The sequence below is a fragment of the Marmota flaviventris genome, chromosome 8, assembly GCF_047511675.1.
Source record: "Marmota flaviventris isolate mMarFla1 chromosome 8, mMarFla1.hap1, whole genome shotgun sequence".
Classification (NCBI taxonomy): domain Eukaryota; kingdom Metazoa; phylum Chordata; class Mammalia; order Rodentia; family Sciuridae; genus Marmota; species Marmota flaviventris.
Window position 1 is genome coordinate 94078073 of NC_092505.1, and position 24277 is coordinate 94102349.

The 24277-nt window shown below is 39.2% G+C and overlaps 1 protein-coding gene across 1 annotated transcript in view; it reads left to right on the top strand.

Annotated features, from left to right (window-relative positions):
• Positions 1-23760, top strand: part of Nceh1 (neutral cholesterol ester hydrolase 1) — a 61760-nt gene extending 38000 nt beyond the window's left edge. The window contains exons 2-5 of the mRNA XM_027942211.3: positions 2655-2883; positions 5948-6017; positions 17507-17678; positions 19999-23760. Of these exons, the coding sequence (XP_027798012.1) occupies positions 2655-2883; positions 5948-6017; positions 17507-17678; positions 19999-20616 (1089 nt within the window). The 3' untranslated portion in view covers positions 20617-23760. The remainder of the gene's footprint in view (positions 1-2654; positions 2884-5947; positions 6018-17506; positions 17679-19998) is intronic.
• Positions 23761-24277: the final 517 nt, after the last annotated feature.

The following is a 24277-nucleotide window of genomic DNA, read 5'->3' on the forward strand; positions in this document are numbered from 1 at the left end:
AAAAGACCACTTTCTCTTCCTCTCACCTTCTCATTTTTATCTTCAGACCAGTAGAATGTTGAAGGACCTCACTCAAGGCTCAAATATGTGGGGACTCTAATCAAATTAATGCATGATCCCTGCCCTGTCTACACCTTGTTTAGTTGCTTGCCAACTGCCACCATGGACCTCTGGATCTCCCTGATGCTAAATACCCTTAACTGAGACAGCAAGGACTTCGGGTTCCCTTACCCTGAATACCACCCTCTCTCAGCAGGAAGCAACTACATTGAATCTTTACCCAAATACCCTAAAAGAATTTAGGGACCCAAGTCGTTGATAGGGTAAATGATAGGTAACAAACAGAACTGAACAGTAGAAAAAGGAGGTTAAAAGGATAATTTTATAGACTGAACCCCACATGCAATTTGTTTGAGGCTAGAGTAGCCTTAACTGGCTTAAGTCAATAAGATATGCTACACTGCCCAGCAAACAGCCTGTTATCTGAGGGAGAAATGCAGGCCCAACAGGTTCCTCCCTGCTGATTAAAAACAAAAACAAAAACAAAAAACAAGTTACCTTGAAGTGGTGGAGGTGGGACTTTTGTGACCTTTACCCAGACAGATTCCAGGACTCAGGGAGACAGGAACCTTAGAAGCAAAGCAAGTCTGTAAGAACAGGCTCCAATTAGAACCTTCTAATGTGGGCCACAGTGACCCAGAGTTGCTTTGGATCTTTAGCATGTCATTGTAATAGTAAAATGTCCCTTTCCAGAAGTAAGACCCTGGGTTCAATGTTCAGCACCACACACACAAAAAAAAGGTAAGACCATAATCAGTGGGGACTTCAAAGTCTGATGCAATCCTGCTGCTAGTCAAAAGTCAAGAGGTGAAACTGGGCAGAGCTCTTTGGAAACTTCCGTGATACTCCAATAAAACAGGTCAGGAGAGTGCATTGTCCCTCTCTTTTCTGAGAGGGACCTATTCTCCCTTGAGTATGTTCCTTTTCTCCCTCTCCCTATCCTGTCTAATAAATCCATGCCTGCCTATAAAAATATATTAAGTATGCATTTTAAAAGTATACTCAAACTTATATAGTATTTTAAAAATATAACCATAGCCAAGTGTAGTAGTGCATGTCTGTAACCCCAGTGGTTTGGGAGGCTAAGACAAGAGGATTGTAAATTTGATGCCAGCCTCAGCAACTTTCAGAATAAAAATAAAAAGGAAATACCCCTAGATTCAATCCTCAGTACTATTATTACTCCTACTAATAATAATGATGTATATGTGCATGTGTGTATGTGTGTGTATGTGTGTGTGTGTGTGTATCCATGTTCACAGATTTTAATACAGAAAAATAAATGTTCCACAAGATTATAGATTTTTTTCTATAACTTGGCACAATTTATAGCAGAATCTGGAGAGGAGAATTAAAAAGATGTTTGACAGAATGAAATGACCATGCTGGAGAACAACTGACAAAGAATCCAAATCATTGAATATGAGAAATATAAGTCATAAGTTAGAGTTTATGCTGTATTTAATGTAGTTGGTCCCTTTTGAAATTTAACCACATGCTAAGTTATTTATGTGGCTGGAGTATCATACTACTGATTCCTTACCTGCTTTCCCCCTCCCTCAGATACAAGCATATAAATAAGTTTTTAAAAGATAATTTGCTGGGTGCAGTGGCACACACCTGTAATCCCAGCAATTCAAGCCTGTAATCATATAGAAATTGGATTATTTTATTAATACTCGGTTGCTCTGCTACCGTTTATACTTGCCAGCAAATGAATAACAGGATTCCTGAAATAGCTGTTCTTTCTTAGATTAATTGCCTTGTTCTTGTTTTCCATGAATATTGGCTAATGGTTTTATAATGCTGTGTTTTCCAATCCTTTTCATGACGAGACATCCATATATCTACAGTGATAATATTTATATGGGACACTGGGGTAAATGGCTCAGGAGTGTGGCTGTCCTGTGTGTATCGAGACCCACCTGTTCCTCCTCAAGGCACACCAGTGTGCCCCCAACAAGGACTGGAAAGCTGTGTTATGGTGTGTTGCAGGCATCACGTAGTCCTGATTTCTGCTAACACTGCTCCCTTGATCTTACAGTGGCATTAATAATTTATCTAATGATCACTGTCACTCTCCAGCTGGGCCCCTTCCTGAGACCTTGAAGAAGTGGAAAAAGGGAAAGAAACCCTGCAGGGTCTTTGCTTTGTGGGTTTCTTAGGCCTCTTGTTTCTCTGAATCACTGCAACCAGGTAACTTCCTGTGACTACTAGTGCAGCCTCCATGGTTTCAGGGGTCTGTATGTTCTTTGCACTTTTCTGAAAAGCTCCTGGTTATGTCTGAGCTGGTCTGCTTCTAAATCCAGGGCCTCAGCTAACCTTGTTCCTTTTCTCTGGCACACTCATTCCTTTCTCCTGCTCTGAAAACAACCAGACACACCTAAGTATATAAGCTTTGAAGCACTTTAAAAATACTTTAAGTAAATATTAAACTTTCTTCTCTTTTATTTGCATTTAACATATTATTCTTCCACTCCTAGTATATTATTGGAACTGTGACATGCTTATTTAGGAAGCAAAATTAAAAAAAAAAAACTGAATCCTAGAATTTACAAATCCTAGTTCTGAGTCTCTTTATTTTCTTCCTGCAGAGTCACCTTATACACTCCCTGGGACTGAGCCATCACTTGATTGCACTGAATTTTATCATCGTTTCTTTCGGAAAGAAAAGTGCATGGTCTTCTGCCCAAGTGAATGTGACTGACACTGACTTTGACGGGGTGGAAGTCAGAGTGTTTGAAGCCTCTCCAAAGCCACAGGAGCTGATGAGACGCAGTGTTGTTTATATCCACGGAGGAGGCTGGGCCTTGGCCAGTGCAAGTACGTCTGGGTCACCCTCGGATTGCTTGGAATTGTGGTTGGCCCTGGAGAGTAATGTGGTTGAGTTTGTCTTTCTTCAGGGGTAAGAAGAAGGGAACCATTTGTCTTCTTCTCCTGGACCATCCCATTTATCTCTGGGCAAATTAAATTATTAGTAGTGCCTGCTTTTTCACTTAAAAGTTTTCTGGTTTATTGGCATGGTGGTGCATGTCTGTAAGTGATTAGGAAGCTGATGGAGGAGGATTGCAAGCTCAAGGCCAGCCTCAGCAATTTAGCTAAGCCCTTAGCAATTTAGTGAGACCCTGTCTCAAAATAAAAAATAAAAGGAACTGGGTTGTAGCTCAGTGGTAAAGCCCCTGGTTTCAATCCCTAGTATCTCCTCCTACCAAAAAGATAGAAAGAAAGGAAGAAAGGGGGAGATCTTTGTTTGAATGATAAATTACATGATTATTGTATATAAAGGTTTTTTTTTTTTTTTTTTTTTGCTTGTAGGTTTGCTTCTTAATGCATACAGGCTGTTTTGAAAACATTTTTTCTTCTGATCTAAATCATCAATCAACTTCTTATGAAGTGTCGATGATAGCTTTTTATACCAAAACAAGGTGAAGTTTCACTGTGCCAGAATATGAGGGGAATTATCTATAGCTCTTTTGCCAACTTAACACTTTTGTCTTTCTATGAAATAGAGCAGATATTTCTTTTTTTTTTTTTTTTAGATATTTCTTAATGTACATGTTATTATCTTAGCAATATCTTATCCACTTAGGAAACCAAAGATTAAAATATAAAAGGTATGCAACCATTAAAGGAAGTAATTTCCCCAAGTTCAAGAACATTTTTTATAGAGTTGGATGTCTTTCATGAGTAGTAATGTTATGGGTTTAAATGGCAGACAGCAAAGCAAAGCAACCAGGAAAAAGCCTGCCTCAGAGGAAGTCAAGGCCTTTGCTCTGCCTGAGGAGACTATGGAGCTACTTCCTCATCTTTAGCACAGAACTTTTGGCCTTCCCTCTATTTAAAGGCAGTAGCAGGACTGGGTTTGTGGCACAGTGGTTGAGCACTTGCCTAGCATGCATGAGACCTTGGGTTTGATCCCTAGTAAAAGAAAGAAAGAAAGAGAGAAAGAAAGAAAGAAAGAAAGAGAGAGAGAGAGAGAGAGAGAGAGAGAGAGAGAGAGAGAGAGAGAAAGAAAGGCAATGGTAACTTGTCCTGTTTTTTTATTTTGGTATTATATATATTTTTAAATGAAGACAAGGTCAGAAACTATAAATGTCTCTAGAAATCCTATTTTATTTAGCTTTATATTTATCATTTATTCCTTTTCTTTTTCTTGTTTTGGTACCAGGATTGAACCAGGGATGCCTAACCACTGAGCCACATTCCTAGACCTTTTTTTGGGGGGGGGGCGGGGGATAGCATTTCACTAAGTTGCCAAGGCTAGCTTTGAACTTGCAATACTACTGCCTCAGTCTTCCAAACTGTTGGGATTTCAAGTGTGTGCATTGTGTACTCTTTATTTTTATTATTTTATTTTGTGGTACTGAGCATTGAACCCAGAGGCACTCTACCACTGAACTATATTCCTAGCCCTTTCATTTTTTATTTTGAGACAAGGTCTCACAAAATTGCCTAGGCCAGCCTTGAACTTGAGATCCTCCTGCCTTAGCTCCCTAGTCACTGGTGCTACCATGCCAGCCCATCCTTTATCCTTTTATTCACCAAGTATATGAGCTTAATCAAGACTTAATCAAGACTGAAGGGCTTCCTGGCATGTAGGACTTTCAGTGCAAAAACTCAAAGTTTTGGGCAAACGTGGACCAATGGTCAGCCTGTGTGCTGGGGGTAGGGATACAAAAATGAATAAGACAGAATCTCTGCCTTAGAAAAGTCTGAGTCTGTAGCACGGACACTTGCCAAATGAGATATCTCATTGAAAGATAGGAAGTGTAGGTGCCAGGAATGGCATGGATTACAAGAGTTGATCAGAACTTCTCTGTATAATTTTCATTAATCATGACTGCTGAAAAAAGAAGTGGGATTGGTGGAGGTATACAGGCGGATATGTCACTCATAAACTTCTGGTTCTAAGGCTGCCTTGAAAAGGCCATAGATAAAGAAATATTAAGCCAGGCGCAGTGGCACACGCTTGTAATCCCAGTGGTTTAGGAGGCTAAGTCAGGAGGGTGGTGAGTTCAAAGTGATCAAGAAATCCTGGGTTCAGGGCTAGGGATGTGGCTCAAGCGGTAGCGCGCTCGTCTGGCATGCGTGAGGCCCGGGTTCGATCCTCAGCACCACATACCAACAAAGATGTTGTGTCTGCCGATAACTAAAAAAATAAATAAATGTTTTTTTTTTTAAAAAAAAAAAAAGAAGTCCTGGGTTCAATCCCTGGGACCAAAAAAAGAAAAAAAAGAAAGAAATAGGAAATATTAGGCTCTCTTTTTGCACAATATAGATCTTAATTTATTGCAAGAACAATTAAGGGATTAAATATTAAATTCTTACATATTAAAATTGCCTCTGTCCCTTAAGACTTTTGGGTCTTCCTTCTAAGAAATGCTAGGACTTTCTAAAATTTTATTCCTTACTTGTTGGTTTAAGGAGAAGAACACATCGCTCAAATTGATAATGTTTCTGAATCACAACAAATGAGCATGTTAAAAGAGCAAAAATTCATAAGTCTAAGGAGGAAACTGCTTATTCACTGTGATTTTTAAAAAAAAATTTTGGTAGGTATACATTTTGAAAAGTTGCAAAGTAAGAATTAATTTGCTGTATTTCCTATTGCCTGTTATGAAATAAATGTTTAGTTAAAAACATATTCAAGATTAATCTAATATGGATTTCCTGTTATTTATTATTATAATTGCATTTTGTCAGAAACCAAATTTGATTTCTGCATTTTTACATATAATTCCAATAAGAAGACATTTGTTCACATTCACTTTTTATTATTTGTTTTTATTATTAAATGAACTCCATGTCTAAAAATAATTTGTGCTTAGCAAAATTTATGAGTATTAAATGACCCATTTTATAGTGATTACCCCTTTGTCTCTTTTAGAAATCAAGTATTATGATGAGCTGTGCACAGTGATGGCTGAGGAACTGAATGCTGTCATTGTCTCCATTGAGTAAGTAATTATTGCCGGTCACAAATTTTTTTTTATTAAGAAGAGATTCTAGATAATAGTAGCTTTATTCTACAAGCGCTAAAATAGAAGGTAAATAGAAGGTCTAGAATGGTAAGAGATTTATCCAATGTCATACTTAATCTGGAAAAGTAATTACTTCTGATATAGCTTAAAATTTCTTGAACTAGCTCAATAACACCTTGAATTACCTACTTATTTTAGTTTTGGAAACTTTGGATAGCCAGGCTGGTGCATACTTTAAATATATCTTTTCAGCTGGGCACAGTGGCGCCCACCTATGATTCCAGCCACCTGGGAGGCTAAGGCAGGAGGATCAAAAGTTTGAGAGTAGCCTCAGTAATTTAGTGAGACCCTGTCTCAAAATAAAAAATAAAAATGGCTGGGGATGTAACTCAATGGAAAAGTGCCCCTGGGTTCAACACCCAGTTATCTCACACAGACATACACACACACACACACACACACACACACACTCACACACAAATTCGAATTCGCAATTACCTGCAACATTTGATACTTTTTTTTTTTTTGGTCTACAGTTCTATTTATTCAAGAAAGATACTTTAAAAAAATTTTAAATTCTTTTTAGATATACATGACAGTGAAGTGTATTTTGACATATTACAATATGTCAAGTTATACATGCAGTATAACTTATTAGGATCCCATTCTTGTAGTTGTACATGATATAGAATTACACTGGTCGTGTATTCATATATGAGCATAGGAAAGTTATGTCTGATTCATTCTACTCTCTTTCCTATTCCCATCTCCTCCCTTCCCTTCATTCCCCTTTGTCTAATCCAATGAACTTCTTTTCTTCCCCTCCTTCCCCTCTCTTGTTGTGGGTTAACATCCACATATCAGAGAGCATTTGGCCTTTGGGTTTGGGAGACTGACTTATTTCACTTAGCATGATATTTTCCGGTTTTGTCCTTTTACTGGCAAAGGCCATAATTTTAAGGATATAATTATTACTCCTTGCTGGAGTAGTAATCTTTTTTTTTTTTTTTTTAGAGAATTTTTTTTTTTTAATATTTATTTTTTAGTTTTCGGCGGACACAACATTTTTTGTCTGTATGTGGTGCTGAGGATCGAACCCGGGCCGCACGCATGCCAGGCGAGCGCGCTACCGCTTGAGCCACATCCCCAGCCCCTGGAGTAGTAATCTTAATACTTTGAATTGTCTCTATCAGTTCTTTTTAAGACATTTTTCTGGGCAACTAATAATGTGAACAATAATTGTGACATTGTGATGATGGTCATGAAGAAACACTGTGCCTATGCCATGCCAGGCATTGTGCAGGAGCTTTAGCATCTGTCATCTCTCCATCTTTCGTTCTCTGTTCAGATTTCATCCTCTCAGACAGTCTATGACTACCTTACATAAAATAGCAGTCCACCTTCCTCTGGTTTACAACTTCTAAAGATAACCAGCAATATTAATTGTTTATTGTAGTAACTGGAAATGGTATGAACTTAATGAAGGTGGGGATTTTAGGGACTTTTGTCTGTTTTGTTCATTGCTTAATCACGACTGCTCAGAAAATCCCCTGGCATAGAGTGGGCATTTAATAAACATTTACAGAATACATGGAGAGTTGTACTTAATTCTTATATAAAGCACCCATATTTTAATATTTTCTTCATAGATGAGGAAGTTGAGACCTGAGAAACTAAGTCATCTGCCTAGGGTTGAATAGCTAACTAGTCACATACACAGGATGGAAATTGAACCCAGACAGATTGCTTCCAAAGTCCCTATGCTTTCATGACCTAGTATCAAGCCCAAATCTGAAGAAGCTGATAATGCTGAGCAACAGGGCTATGACCACATCATCCACTCCCATGCCCTGAGGTCATCCAATCTCCCCTTCCTTCTGCCTCTCCGGCCATTCAGGGCTCTTGCCCCTACACCAGTTCTGAGATCAGGAGAACCCTTTCTTTGGCAGTCTTGGGTCAGAGTCATTAGGCAGTTCTGACCCTGTGGACAAAAGCCCAGAGTCACACTGAGTGGAGCTGTGGCTTCCTCCTCAGCAGATTTGGCTCCAGATACCTCTGGACAATTCCCAGGGACCACTCTCAACTCTGAACTCTCAAGTAGGTCTCCGGGATCTCCCATGGGTTCTCAGGACATTTGGGGAAAGCAGAAACCTTCACGTAAATGATGGTGCCTCTGGCCTGGGCAACTGGCCGGAGGAAAGAGGAGAGCCAAGGTCCACTATGGCACAAAGCCCTATAGCTCTTTGCTAAGGGAGAAAGTGCAGGGACCCTTCAGTGGTGAACTGTGTAGCTCCAGCTCCTTGCAAGTCTGAGAAAAGGAGAGAAGTTGACTTGCTTTCCCTGGTACCACAAGGATTCTCCTTTCATCCCACACAACTTGCCCTTAGGCTTCAATATAGTTCAACTAGCAACACTCCCTGAACTTCCAAGACCGCCTCCACCCATCAGCATCTGTCTCAAGTAAAACAGGTATTCATTTGAGTCTAGACCTATCCTAAAACACAGAAGGATACATAAAATTTGGGGGTCGGGGTTTACTGGGAATTGAACCCAGGAGTGCTTTACCACTGAGCTACATCCACAGCCCTTTTTATTTTTTATTTCTAGACAGGGTGTTTCAGAGTTGCTGAGGGTGACCCGGAACTTGTGATCCTTCTGCCTTAGCCTCCCAAGTAGCTGGGATCACAGTAGTGTGTGCCACTGCCCTGGATGATAAGATATATATAAGATTTTATTTTATTTTATTTTTTAGTCAGATGTGGTGGCTAGCCTTGGCAACTTGGAGAGACCCTGCCTCAAAATAGAAAATAAAAAGAGCTGTGGTGTAGCTTTGTGGTAAAGCACCCCTGGGTTCAATCCCCAATAGCATCAAAAAAGAAAAAAAAAAAAAGAAATTTAGAGGCTGGGGCTGTAGCTCAGTGGCAGAGCACTTGCCTAGAATATATGAGGCACTGGGTTTGACCCTCAGCACCATGTAAAAATAAACAAATAAAATAAAGGCATTCTGTCCATCTATAACTAAAAATAAAAATAAACAATAAATAAATTTAAAGGACTACAACTTAGAGGGACTGCTGTCACCTTAATTTAGCTTGTACCTAATCTATATAATGTAGCATCCAGAAGTTTATCTACTGGGAAACCTCACAGTGCAGTGTTCAAGTACTGTTACTCATAACTGTCTAATCCGCAGGTAAGTCACAAACGTATGTGCAAATGGGGTTAGGAATCTTCCCTGTGTGTTTAGATTGTGACTGCTGGGAAAAGAAAACAGGAATCTTTCTTTTGGGTCCCCAGTACCTAGTATAAGGCTTAGAACATCCATGCTAAGAGAGTGTATGTCAAGTTGGGATAATGATATCAGAGGGCTATCATGCAGGTCAGTTTAGACAATTGATATAAAAGGGCTCCAGATGTTCGAAAGCACTAGACAATCTGCAAGATTAATGTTGTAGCCCAAAGCAAAAGGTCAACTTACAAATGTACTTATTTACCAATGTGTGTTTGGAACTTTTAGCACATTTTATTCCTCAGAAATGAGATAAGGTGTTAGGGTTCAGGCCAGCTATAGAAAGTCTTATCACCTATGCTCTAGTTGGGGTGTAGCCAACATCACATGATCAGAATGCTTCTCCCAGAAAGAATGTTCAGGGCTCTAACTTGGGAAGGCATTTCTTTTTTTGCTAGCTTCCCTCTCTCTTTTTCTTCTGTTCCATGATTGTTGATTGAATTACTGTTCTGTGCCAGTGGCCATTTCAATTCTGGTGACATGACAGAGTAAGACTTAGTTCCTACCCTCACAATGTAAATGAGAAATGAAGGCTTTGACAGTAATGTTCAGTGTGATAAGCGGTGTGAGGTAAGAGGACGAGTAATAACAGCTTCTGCAGGCAAGATGGGGCCCAGCTTGAAAGGTCGGAAAAGCCATCTTAAAGACTGCGACGCTTGAATAGGGCCCCTTCAGATGAGCATAATCTACTTAGACAAAGTGCATTGGTCACAGAAGTCCAAAGTGTTGTGGTGAGAGCGTGTGGGAGGGAAGGAGGGTGACAGAGTATTAAGGGGATGAAATATGAGAGAAGAATGTTGGGAGGGCTTATGCTTCCGATGGTGAAGAGGAAAACAGGCATAAGGGTGGATGATCTTGAGAGTCTTCAGGAGCATGGGAACCCTTGGTTCTCCTGAAATTCCACCTTCTCTGCTCCCGCTTGTTCCTTGTCCTGGAGGCTCTCAGGAGGAGGTAGTGGCATCGTGGCTTCGCTTCATGTGGGTTGTGGCCTCCATGAAGATTATAGTCTGAAAAAGTTGATTGGCAAGGGCTGGGTGCTCACATCATGTTGAAACTCCTCTCCATTCATGTCACCTGTGCTGCTCAAGGGTCTTGGGACATACCTAGTTATTGAGGTACATAAAGGCCTTCAGCTATTAAAAAAAAAAAAAAAGCCAAAAGTTGTGCCTACTACTTAGTATCTTCTTCAACACTATGCCATTTTTACACAATAATTGTACAACAAGTGAGTGAAAAGTTCATCTTGTAGTATCTAAGTTACATGGATATAAAAAAGTACTCATTGTAAGATGTAGGAAAGTCTTATTTTATAGCCATATGCTTATTTTATATTTATAAACTTCAGCGCAAGTTACTTATTACACTGTGCCTTATCATCTCTAATTTGTTCAATAACACATAATACTAGAACCATAAGATACAAGGGACAAGGAAGATTTAATAACATTTTTGTTAAAACTTTCCATGCTGGGAATTGAACCCAGGGCCTCACATGTGTTAGGCAAGCACTCTACCACTGATCTACACCTCCAGCCCTTAGTCACTTTTTAGAAAAATGCAAGATAATAAAACAGGTATGTGGGGTATTGTTAAATTCCACAAGGGATTTACCTTGCCCTTTGGGGTGTTCATAACTCTTTCACATTGTGTTTTGCTTCTAATTAAATTTTTACTACACTTGTAAATTTTGCATTTTATGTGGGTGCCTTAGAACTATCCACATTCTACCAAATGTTGGGTGACACCTGCCATTTAAGTGAACTGAAAGCTGTAAGGATGGGTGTTACTAATGGAATGTAGAAGATAAACTGCTTGAGTTCTGGGCTTAGTTTGCTGCCAAGAGTTAAAAGTAATGGAACTTTGATACCTCTGTTTTTGCATCCATAAAATTAGACAAGTGTGTGCTATCAAAATCACAGTGCTTTTATGAGATATAGTGCAATGTGCATCTCCATAAGTAGCTGTAGGTATAAGGTACTCTGAAAGACACATAGTGACAATGATCTAGCTGTGACTTCCTGTCTCATTGTCCTGCCATTCCTCCGAGTCATAAGTGGAGAATCTTGATTGTCACTCTTGCCTAAGAGGCCTTGGAACGTGGGCTGACTGCATTCTCAGAGATCCCCTCCAGAGTCGAGTATGATGGTGCACTCCTAGGACTTAGGAGGCTGAGTCAGGAGGATTGCAGGCTTGAGGCCAACCTCCACATTAGTGAGACCCTCAACAACTTTGAGAGGCCCTTTCTCAAAATAAAAAAGGCTAGAGGTGTATTTTATTTAGGTGTCTTTTAAATTTTATTTTAGAGGTAAAGTACCTCTTAGTTCAATCCCCAGTACTGGGAAAAATAAAAAGTAGGTTTCTTGTATTCTTCATTGTCATTAACAAATAAGTTACCTCTTTTAGAGATATTCAACTAATGTCTTATTGGCTCTGACCTCTATATAACATTAGAAACCCAGCTTCTCAGTGGTAGAGTGCTCGCATAGCATGTGTGAGGCACTGGGCTTGATCCTCAGTGCCACATAAAAATAAATAAATAAAGTCACTAACGAAAAATATTAAAAAAAAATTTTTTTAAACCAGCTTCTCTCCTGTGGCTTAGAATATTGGGGCCGGGGGCGGCACAGAGGGAGCTTTACACAAAGCCTGTGTTGCAACTACAGAACACTTTTGAAAACCACTGGGAGCTTTTGAACCTGAACCTCACCAAGAAAGGAGGCTAGGTGGTCCTCGGTGGCCCGTGAGGTTGGAGGGAAGTTTGGCTTATGAGTGGGTGGAAGAAGTTTAGATAAACACAGAGCCCTGGGGACTCTCTGCTGTTCACATAGATATGTCTCATGAAATTTTTTGTTTATGTGGTGTCAGGGATTGAACACAGGGCCTCGTGCCTGCTAGGCAAGCATTCTACCACTGAGCTACATACCCAGAGTCTTAATCTGGAAACAGATCATCAGAAGCTTCATGTTATTTAATCAGATCACAATTCTAGGCTCAGTCACTCTCCACCTGGAATTTTGGTGAAGCATCCTATTACCCATTCATTCCTCTGAGTGTAATTCTTTTTTTTTTTCCCTTCAGGGTCGAGGACCAAACTCAGGGTCTTGTGTGTGCTAGGCGAGCTCTCTGCCACTGAGCTAAATCCCCAACCCCTTGAGTGTTGTTCTAATCCAAGCAGCCAAGGCTTTGCTGACCCCCGCTGTCTCTTGCTGAGTGAGTGATGGTCAGAGGTATCTCAGGGAGCCGATCTTGACGTAGAAACTGCAAGGAAGGCCCTTCTTCAGCCTTTATGCACAAACCACATTTTAAGAATGAGATGTGTCATTCACTCACACTCCTTGCGCCCCAGTGCAGTTTTACTGTATGTCCTTTGAATGCAAAAGAAACTTGTGAGATGAGTAAATAGGTTCTCCCTCAAGTGGAAAGCTAATGTGTTTGTAATTGCTGACTTGTTTGGGATATTCCCTATTGGAAGATGGGCTTCCCAAGGTTGGGGGGATAGCAACCCTTTCATGTTCCCAAGACAGATCTGTTGAGTTCTTCTTGGGAGATGATGGAAAGGCGGGGAAAAAAAGTTTAAAAAGCCCAAGACTTCTCTCTCTCTCTCCTGCCAAACCTAACAGGAATATAATTTCATTGCAGACCATCACATGAACCTTTCACCTAGCTGGCACAACATGAAGCAAACTGTCCTTTCCCACGGCAGAAGGGGGTACACATTGTTTCCAGGTTAGGTTATTTTGAGCAATAATGCTGGTTCCAACCCTCTTAGCCCAGAATGACCCTCATGTTCTTCGACTTGCATACGCAGGGAGCAATTCACATGTCCCCTCTACTCTGAGCTTATGCATAATATCTGCCTTTGACTTAAAGAACAAATCGTCATTCTTCCTGAGCATTGCTTCAACTCACTGGTCACTGCTAATAAAGTAGGTCGTAGAGGAAGTATTAGAATGTAGAAATGGTGCTGCTCACTTCAGGTTGGGTACATCTTAACTCTTTGGTACATAATTATGCCTGGACTTCTACTTCCAGAAGTAGAAGTCAAGGTACCCATGTCATGATGTGTGGTCAGAGCGATTCTAAGGAAGGAGGGTTACTTTTGGTGTGTGTTGCAGGGAGAGTGCTCAGAAGGTTTAATGGGAGAAGTGACATTTGAAGTGAGACTTAAAAAGAATGGGAACATTTGATGGGGAAGTGACGGGAGAAGGGCCCAGGGGTTAGAAAGACCACTTCATTGGGAATGGGAATGAGGGAACTGTGTTCAGAGAGGAATGAGATGTGACTGAACTCTGATGATTTTTAAGCCCTGGCTACACATTAGAATTACTTGCAGATTTTCTTCCAATATGGATGCTGGGCCCTACTCCACACGAATCAAATTGGAATCTTTTGTAGAGGGGCAGTGTTTTTGAGAAACTGCCAAGATTATGCAGATAGGTAAAGTACATAAAGAAGAGAGAACCCAGGTTGGGGATTTAGCTCAGTAGCAGAGCTCTGGCTAGTACACATGTGCAAGGCCCTGGATACACTCCTCAGATTGAGGGGAATAGGAGGGAAGAACTGAGAACCCCTAAATGTGTGCACAGAAACCAGGAAGTGGAGTCTTTGGAGATGGGCCAGAAGAGTATAGGGGGTTAGGAAGAATTTTCATTTTTATATGTTTTTAAAGCCATATGATTTATTGCTTTCACCATCACAAACAGAGCTCTGTAAACATATATCTAACGTGTAAAAGGTATAAAATAAATCTTCAACATTTTGTTTGGAAGGAATAAAACTATGTTGTTAAAGATGAACCATGGGCCCAGGTACGATGCTAGGTGTTTTGTTTTGAGAACATTTTAAATCCTTTGAAATCATGAGAATGTTCCAAGATGTGAAAAATCCACAGTTTAGAGCATTTAGTACTTTGATGTATATATGCATATTCTTTTAAAGATTGTGGGTTTTGAAGATGGAAAATATATTTTAAGGGAAGAGAATGAGTTTTGAAGTCAGTGGTAAACTAAGATCCCAGGTCTGCCCTTTCCTGCCTGGTGTGGTCAAGTTATGCATCCCCTTGAGCCTTGTTTTCTTATCCTTAACCCGCAGGTTTGTCCTGACATTTGAGTGAAACATAGCTGTAGAACATTTAGCAAAGTGTCTCATCTAGGAGGAATATGATAAGCTTTCAGAGTGTACATATTTATTCAACTAATTAAACCTCATGCCTGAGTTTGTACTTTTTGTTCACCTAGGAGGAAGTATGTGCAGTGATAAATTCTAGCTGGCCTTGTAGTCAGCTCTCCCTGCAGTGAGTTGGGCATGTTGAGATATACTTACACATTTATATATACATACGTGTGTGTGTGTACTTGATATATAATATCAAGTACTTTTATTCAAGATCTATATTATTTATTTACTTATTTAGGATTCCATGGATTGAACCCAGGGGTGCTCTACCCCTGAGTTACATCCCCAGCCCTTTTCATTTTTTATTTTGAGACAGGGTCTTTCTAAGATGCCAAGGCAATTTTTAAATTAAAAAAAAAAAAAAATTCCTTTTTAAAGTACTTTACGGGGACATAGCTTTGAACACAAGCAGGAGATAGTAGATGTATTTATATATGATTTCTCTGGCTATATCACCCAAGAATTTCCTTCAAATTCTGAGTTTTCTGTCTTTATGAATATATTATAAAATTTTGTGATAATTTTCAAGTGATAATTCTCAGGTATATTTTCTTTTGTACCAGGTTACCTAAAAAATAGCTACTTTCAGTATATTTTCTAGTCTACAAAAATAGTGTTCCTAAAGAATGTTTCCAATTTGAACAAAAATAAGAAGAGGGGTTAGAATATGGATCTTCAGAGGTTCTAGGAAGACTCTTGCATCATAATGTTGTTTTTATGCACGTTTACTTTGTTAGCTGAGTCAGTTATTAATTGACAAGATTAATCAGTAGCATGCCTATAGATTACCAATTTCCCTTGTTCCAAGGCACTGAGTCCTTTTCTGAAACAGCATCTGAAATTCAAATTTAATTCATAGTTGTATCCTAGTAGGAATACGTTCTGACCTCCTGGGCAACCATGAAAAGTGTTTGTCATGATATGTAGAATGGTAGTGAAATAAAACAGCCTTTATTTTCACAACTTGAGTCTTGAAGTGCCGCTGTTTTTTTGTTTGTTTTGTTTTGTTTTTTTAATTAAGCATTCAGCTTGGAATGGGGAAGTGACCAGGCATTGGGGTAAACAGACTCTTGTGAGATGTTGCCACCTAGTGGCCAAATGGTGTAATCCTGGTCTAGCCTGTTATGAATGGAACAGTGCAGAGGCAGCTTAAGACTGAAAATCAACTGGAGGAAAAGCATTTTGGATGATTAATTGATCACCACAGATATAAAAAAAATTAAAAAGCTTATTTTATATGCTACATAGAAGTCACTAAGGTAATTTATTATTGCATTTAGTTTCAAAGTGTAACACTTCCTGAACGAACAGTTCTGCATTCACTACTTATTAAAATATTTCAGATTTTTGCCCATTTGATTGCATCTGCACTGAATATCAAGATGTTTAAATAAATACCTGTGTTTTAGGTGGGAAAAATAAATGGTCTTTTGTAGAGTAGATTAGAAAAAATTGGTTTCTGAAAATAAACATTCTCATTATAAGATAGAAATCTAAACCTTTAAATCTTAAATGACTGTTAATTCAATTTTGTGTGTGTGTTTATGTGTGGGGATCAAACCCAGGATCTTTTGCATACTAAGCAAGTGCTCTATCACAGCCACACAGCTATTCCACTGTTATTCAACTTTAATTAGGTAATTAGTTTCTCTCTTAATTTATTTTGGTATGTATTTGACTTATTTTACAAATCAAGTAATTTTTCTTTACCTGTTTTTTTTTTTTTCTTTTTTGGTACTGGGGATTGAACCCAGAGGTGCTTTACCATTGAGCCATATTCCTAGCCCTATTCAATATTTACTTTGAGACAGGGTCTCTCTAAGTTGCTTAGTGTCTTACTAAGTTGCTGAGGCTGGCTTTGAATTTGCAGTCCTCCTGCCTCTGTCTCGTGAGGCATATGGAGGCATATGCCACCATGCCTGGCTGTACCTCAGTTTCTTCATTTGCAAACTGTTTATACTAAAAAAAAAAAAAAAAAGGTTTATTGGATAAATGATGATGACCCTGGACCACTCATAGATACTGAAAACACAGTGATGAATAAAACACGGTTCCTGATATCAGAGAGCACAGCCTTTACAGGAAACACAAAAGTAAATAGTTTTAATTAGAAGCAAAAAGAATGATGAATATATCTAAGCACACAGAAATATCAGGACATTCCTTGAGAAGCCAACCTTGCCTCAGATGCAAGTGGAGTTGCAGTGAAACCTTCCAGTTAAGGATTGAAGGATGAGTGGGAATTAATAAGCAAGGGAGGAGGGTGGCACTGAGCAAGGCACTCCATGCCAAGACCACCAGTGTGGATACGTAAGGTAATATTATGAGGGGGACATAAGATGAAACTGGGGTATTCGTTATTACCAACTGTAATATCACCAATTGTAATATTACAGAGATCTCCAACTTTGAAAGCCCCATTATATCCTAGAGGGTCTGTACTAGACTAAATGGCAAACTTAGCTTTCTTTTTGCTGGTTAAAGCTGATCTCTTAGTTCAGTCTCCCATCAGTACAGATTTTGCTTGGGTTCAATGTCAGGCTGGCATGAACCTCTTCAGTGGAGCACATTTTATAATACTTATCAAATAAATTATGAAAAATGTCATATGGGTTCATTATATATGAGATCAATAAAGTATGATTTTGTGGAGTTGCCTTCTAAGCTGAAAGCATTGTCAATGGAACATTGACTTCCAGGCTGAAACTTCCTAAACCTATTGTAAGTCTATCTTAATAATCAATATCTGTGTTTTAAGGTTTACTTCTTGAGTTAGTGGTGGGGATAAGTGTGTTTTGTTTTATTGGATTGCTGGTAGTTAAAAACAAACAAACAAAAAAAAAAAGCTACTGCCAATACAAAATTATTACATTACAAACTAAGTATCTTGCAAAAAAATTATTTTTATGTTTTAAAAAAAACAGTGTTTGTTTTTTAAACTTTAAGTGGCTTATAAAAACTTCATGAAGTCCTTAAGTGAATACAACTTCTGTCTTCACAGATACAGGCTAGTCCCAAACGTTTATTTTCCTGAGCAAATTCATGATGTTGTCCGTGCCACAAAGTACTTCCTGCAGCCAGAAGTTTTACAGAAGTACAAGGTTGACCCAGACAGAATTGGCATTTCTGGGGACAGTGCTGGTGGAAATTTGGCCGCTGCCCTTGGACAACAGGTAACACCACTGTCCTGCAGTGCTGGTGGTCACATCTAACAGGCCAACACATTCTCTATTACCTGTGCAAAGTCATTGTTGGGTGGGCTGCTCCTGCAAAGCCAGGTTATTCAAATGATCACACCTGCAGAGCATACAGATCTTTTTGAAATAGGAATGCAGGTCACTGAAGGAAGCAATTCTGAGTCCTTGGGGAGGCTCCGATTTCACTCAGTGTTAGAAAAGGCCTAACATTTTAGAGGGCTCTTTGTTCCAAAGGGCGATGCTTGGAAATTAAGTATCCCCTATACCTTCTCCATGTTTAACTTGCAAAATGGGATGTTTTTCTTAAATGTCAGATCATTTTCTTAGAACTTTGAGACAAATTTTAAAATGTTGCCCAAAGTTTTCTTTTAAAATGAAAAAGAAAAGAAATGAAATAGTTCAGCTTTTTTATTGTATTTATTTTTGTGGTACTGGGGATTGAACCCAGGGCCTCTCATATGTTAGGCAAGCACTCTACCATTGAGCAATGTCCCCCATCTTTTTTATTTTTTAAATTTTGACATAGGGTCTAAATAAATTGCTCAGGCTGGTCTGAAACTTACAATCCTCAGCCTTTTTTTTTTTTTTTTTTTTTTTTTGAGAGAGAGAGAATTTTATTATTTATTTTTTAGTTCTCGGCAGACACAACATCTTTGTTTGTATGTGATGCTGAGGATCGAACCCCTGGCACGCATGCCAGGTGAGCGAGCTACCACTTGAGCCACATCCCCAGCCCCCTCAGCCTCAGTCTTGAGAGTACCTGGGATTTACAGGAGAGCGCTGTTGAACCCAGCTTGGTTCAGCTATTTTAGATGTTAAATTACAAGTTGAACTTATTGTAAGTTCAAGTTCAGCCTGGGCAACTTAGTGAGATCCTGTGTCAAAATAAAAAATAAAAAGGGATTGGGGATATAACTCATTGGTAGAGTGCCCTTAAATATCTCAATCCCCCATACAACCACACACACACACACACACACACACACACACATACAAACATAAAATGGATCTGAGGTTTACCTGAATAAGTTCTATAAAAACTGTGTCATCTAGCCCTAGGAGTCTAATAGCACTCAAAATCTTTGGTAGTTGCATAAATACAAAGATACACACAACATCCTCTTATGGATTAAATAATTTAAGAACAGCATCTCAGTCTTCTCACCTCCAGATTTCTTTTCATATCTTCCAATAATAGCATCTGCCATTTTATTTGTGATATCCCTTGTTTTTTTTTCTTAATAATTATTAACTAATAATAAGTAAAGAACTCAATTCTCCATGTTGCATGGGCAAGTGTGCTGCCCATGTATCCACAGATGGCAGAGGAAAACCCTGTGCAGTGAGGAGGGCACCACAGGCCATAGAGCCAGACAGAATGGGGTGTCAAACAAGCCCCACCCCTGAGAGAGACAGAGCTCTAGACAACTCCCTCAACCTCTCTCAGCCTGAAGACAACTGAGAGCAGGCATCTGATTGCAGGATTTGGTGAAATGACATGTGCACAATTCTTGGCAGATGTTGTTATTTATTGATCATTTTCTCTAGCTTTTACAGAGCAGTTACATCTCAAGTCCGGAGAAGCTTTAGTTACCCAGGAAGCACAGTGACTTGGTTAGCTTCCTTTTAGATGGAACATGACCAAGGCCCAGTTTTAGATAGTAGAATTACAAAATGGGATCACGTGCTCACACTGCAGAGAGCCGCAGGTGAGCTGAGATTGCTGCGATGGGGATGCACTGCCATTCGCATTTCAGCTTTGCTCTGGGGCATGTGCCCATTAAGCAGGATGGAGGGTGCATTGCCAGCATTATTTAAATCCCACTCTCTCATGGAGCATGAAGACTAAATGCTCATCAGAGGGGATTCTACTAAAACACCTTGGAGTGCTGTCATCTGTTCATTTAGCTTTTCCTATACCTCTCCTGGAAGAGTAGGGCTCATTTTTTTTCCTCTTAGGAAGCTATTCATTGCCTTTTGGGGATGAATAAAAAATTAAATAAGATTCACAGATTATTTGTCCACAATACCTACCAATCAGCACTAAATGCCAGACGAGAGAGATGAGTTAAGCATTAATGTGGGTTTAAAGAATTCAGAGTTCACCTTGGGTTCATTCAAAACTGAGTCACAAACAACATACCTTTCTTTGTAAACATACCTTAATATTGGTCTTGGTAGAAATTTAATGTTCATGCTTTTGACTGATTTAAAGTAGTGCACGAAGCTTCTCTAAAGGGTGTGCTTCTGCAAAGGGAGCCACGCAAAATGAAATAATGTGTTTCTTCTTTTCTAGTTTGCTCAAGATGCCAACCTAAGAAATAAGCTCAAACTGCAAGCTTTAATCTACCCTGTCCTCCAAGCTTTAGATTTTAACACACCCTCTTATCAGCAAAACGTGAACACGCCTATCCTGCCCCGCTACGTCATGGTGAAGTATTGGCTGGACTACTTAAAAGGCAACCACGACTTTGTGCAAGCCATGATAGTGAACAATCACACTTCGCTTGATGCGGAAGAGGCTGTTGCCCCCCGGGCCCGTCTTGACTGGACGTCCCTCTTGCCTGCATCCATCACAAAGAACTACCAGCCTGTCATGCAGACCAAGGGCAATGCCAGGATCGTCCAGGAGATCCCCCAGTTGCTGGATGCCCGCTCTTCCCCACTCATCGCAGACCAGGAAGTGCTTCTGCACCTGCCGAAGACCTACATTCTGACCTGTGAGCACGATGTCCTGAGAGACGACGGGGTCATGTACGCCAAGCGTTTGGAGAGCGCAGGCGTGGAGGTGACCCTTGACCACTTTGAGGACGGCTTCCACGGGTGCATCATTTTCACGAGCTGGCCCACCAACTTCTCAGTGGGAATCAGGACTAGGGATAGTTACATCAAGTGGCTGGACCAAAACCTGTAAAGGAGTCAAACTTCTGGAAGACCCAAGCCCCTCCTGACCTCCTGTACCTGCTTTGGAAAGACATGGACTTTTTAGTCACCTAACCCCGCCCCCTCCTTGATACCTGTGAGTTTTAGAATCTTGAGTCCCTGCAGACTCTATGATAATCTAATTTTTAAAAATGAGTCTGACTAACTTAAGTACAAAGACATCTGAGTTTGGTGCCCCAAAGTGGACCTTTCTCTCTGTTCTCTATTTTAGTCAACTACTGTTAATATCCACAGCTGCAGAGAGTGGGACCAGGAGCCGCAAATTGCCTTGGATCCTGCCCTCCTCAAGATGTCCTTTTCAGAAATTTATCATCTGTGGATTATAAAATGACTTTTGATGAGTTAAGAAAATGTAAGCTCCTCTTCAACTCGCTAGAGTTTACTTTGGCTTCAGAGCAGTGTTACACGTGTGCACTTTTGGGTCATTACTGGGGGTCAAGTGCCCTCTGTTCTCTGTAGATGGTTTTGTTTCCTATGGGAATTTTGACAAAGGCTTTCTAGCAAGACAAGTTTCTCAAAGGATGTTCTCTCTCTAGTGTTCATTTTATGAGATAGCTATCTCTAAGTCCAGCTGGCTTGAAATGATACTTGAAAGTTACTTTCTACAACTATTCTTAGAAAATATGACTGCATGCACTGGATAGGGACACCTTGTTAAGCTTTTATTGTTTGGTCACCACTGTCTCCTTGGGGAAATCTTTTGGGAACAAATTTATTTAGATTTAGAATAACTTTCCTATTATGAAATAAGTAAAAACAGACAAATGAAACAACCTATTGTTTCATTAAAAACTGTTTTGGGCATAAATTATTAAGAGCAGTGTGTATATATATTTGGTATAGTCAGAAAATAAAGTACATTTAATACTAGTTTAACATTATGAAAAATACCTTTAGAAGGTCTGGTCCATTCTTGAGAACTCAACTTTTTCACTTATATGGCTTTAAAATGGGACTATTTTGGTATAATACAATGTATTGTTTATTTTTTTAAGTTATTTAATGTTAATATATATATAGCTAGACATAGGGTTTTTCTGAAAGACATCAGTAATAAATATTAAAAGGAATGGTATTTTTTAAAAAAAATACTACTTTAGAGTTCTATCCACATGTAATTTTATGGAAAGAGATAAAATAGCAATTAATAGTACTAGATATTAGGACAAAATATTTTGATATTTATAAACATATAAAAGTTAAAATAATTAGAAATTCTGACCGCACTTACTAAAGTCCTCTAAATTTATACAGTTGAGCATTCCCTAATCTGAAATCTGAAATGCTCCAAAATCCCAAATTTGGATCCTGATGTGATGCCCCATGTAGAAAATTCCACACTCTGAAAGTTTTTTTCATGCACAAATTTATTCTTGTTTAGATTTGAGTCCCATCCCTAAAATATCTCATTATGTAGATGCAGATATTCTGAAATCTAAAAAAATATAGTCCTTTTGAAACCCTTCTGGTCCCAGGTATTTCAGATAAGGGATGCTCAACATGTAGTTCCATAGCTTTGACAAGACACGCACTGCTCTCTCCGCACTTTATGGCCAGAGGAACCCTCTCTTATATTCTTCTGGGTGAAGGGCAGACATCGGCACCTGGTGCCTACACCCCTCATTTTCTCCTTCTGGCCAGGTCTAGAAGTTCCAACACTCAAGTTTATCTTGACGTCAATCTTCACTGCCAGTGGGGCATCTTTGGCAAAGTAAGAAATGTCAAATCTGATTTGAGTTGAGCACCTGTCCTTCTTCCTGCCACCCCTGCTTCTGCCCCATGATACTTTTAGGGACTGCAGAAAGCAGCAGCTGAGTCGTGATACACCATACTGTGGAAAGAAAGTAGAACCCTCTCACTCTGGGGGACGGGTATTTCCCACCTCCAGCAATGAGATAACAGATGGAAATTCACATTCTTGTTTTTAATTTATTGTAAGAGCCCATAGCATTTTATGTACAAAACACAAGTTAATGAAACTGTGTGTCTGTGTGTGTTCCTGTGTGTGTATAAAAATAATCAAGCCACCTAGCTAAGGTACTTAGGTGAGTCACTGACCATCTCTGGGCCTCTTTTCCCTTTCCTGTGAAATCAGAGAGCTGAATTACTAGATCCTTAAGGTGTCTTCTGACTAAAAGTCCAACCAATTTGTCAAACTGGACAAACTGTATTGACCTATGGTGATTTTTTTTTTCCGGAGGGGGAGGGGAGTTGGGGGGTGGGTCATAATTTTATATACTCAGATACATGCATCATCAAAGATTTGTTTTTCTTAAAAATTGAGAATTTAGTTCTTACCCTATGGTAGTTACCGTCCTCATATGATGCTATTTTTATTTTTATTTTTGTGAGCCTAAGATTGATCCCAGGACCTTGCTCATGTTAGGCAAGCACTCTACCACTGAGATACACTATAGCCCTATTTTATTTATTTATTTATTTTATTACCATTTAAAAGTAGACTTTATTTTGAATTTTTCTACTCCTAAGAAATAAGAAATATAATACATGCACAGAGTTCCTTAAAATGACACTCCCCCGCCCCCAGATTGTGAGCCAAATCCTATAGTAATTAGAGACAACAAATGATTCCAGATTTTTAAAGAGCTCTCTGAGATGAAAAGGGAGTAAGAAAAAAGGGGTCAACCACTGTTTCTGATAAAATACTTGAGTCTCATTGTCCTTTTGGGTTAATTTTTATTAAAAAAAATGTTAACGATCTTCAGATTGATCTTTTTTTTAGTATAACTTTGTTTTGTTTTCCTGTTTTATGAAAAAGTTGATAATCTTTTAGTAATATTATTGTTGTCTGTGAAATAGGAACATTAATATATGAAGAAAAACCTTGAAGTGCTGCAAAATGTAGTGAGGTGTAAATTAATCTTCATTGATTTGTGAAGAATTTAAGACCATTGTGTAATTACCTTGGTGTGGATATAATATTCTATGCATGACCTTTTAACCTTTGACTTCTTGCCTCCTTCCCACTGCAAAGGGGAAAGGCAGATTTATGAAGGATTTTAGGGACAAATATATTTTATAAAAATCCAGTGTGGAGATGGAAAGCATATCTGTTTGAAATCATGTTTGGAAATAAAATGGCTCCATCTGGGAATGTGCCTCCTTCACTTCCACTCCTTGCATTTTCTGGTTCCTGTTTGAGACACTGCTCCCTCTCTTTCTCTCTCTGTGCCAGATCTCTGTCCCCCTGAGTACTCCAGTTCGCTTTCAGTCCCTGGGAGGTGGTTTGGTGGCCTCTGTGGTGACACTCACCTCCTGTCTAGATACATTATGTGTTTGCTGCCCATGGTGACCCTGCCTTGGACTGACTGGAGTTTTCATAAAAGCATGGGACTGTTGGGGACCTGAAAATATCTTTCAGCAAAGGTAAATCATAATGTAAATGGGGCTTGAACCATTTCAAGTTGACCCTATGGTCTCATTTCCCACTTGAGCTTATTACGCTTAGTTTACATCAATAACGTAGACATAGATAAAACTTTTTTCTAGAGTGAATCACTTATATTAATACTAAATGGTCACACATGAGTGTGTAAATTAGATTTTCCTATTTAATTTTAGTTATTTTCTTCTTCTCCAACAAAATTTCTGGTATGTGGCTGTATTTCACT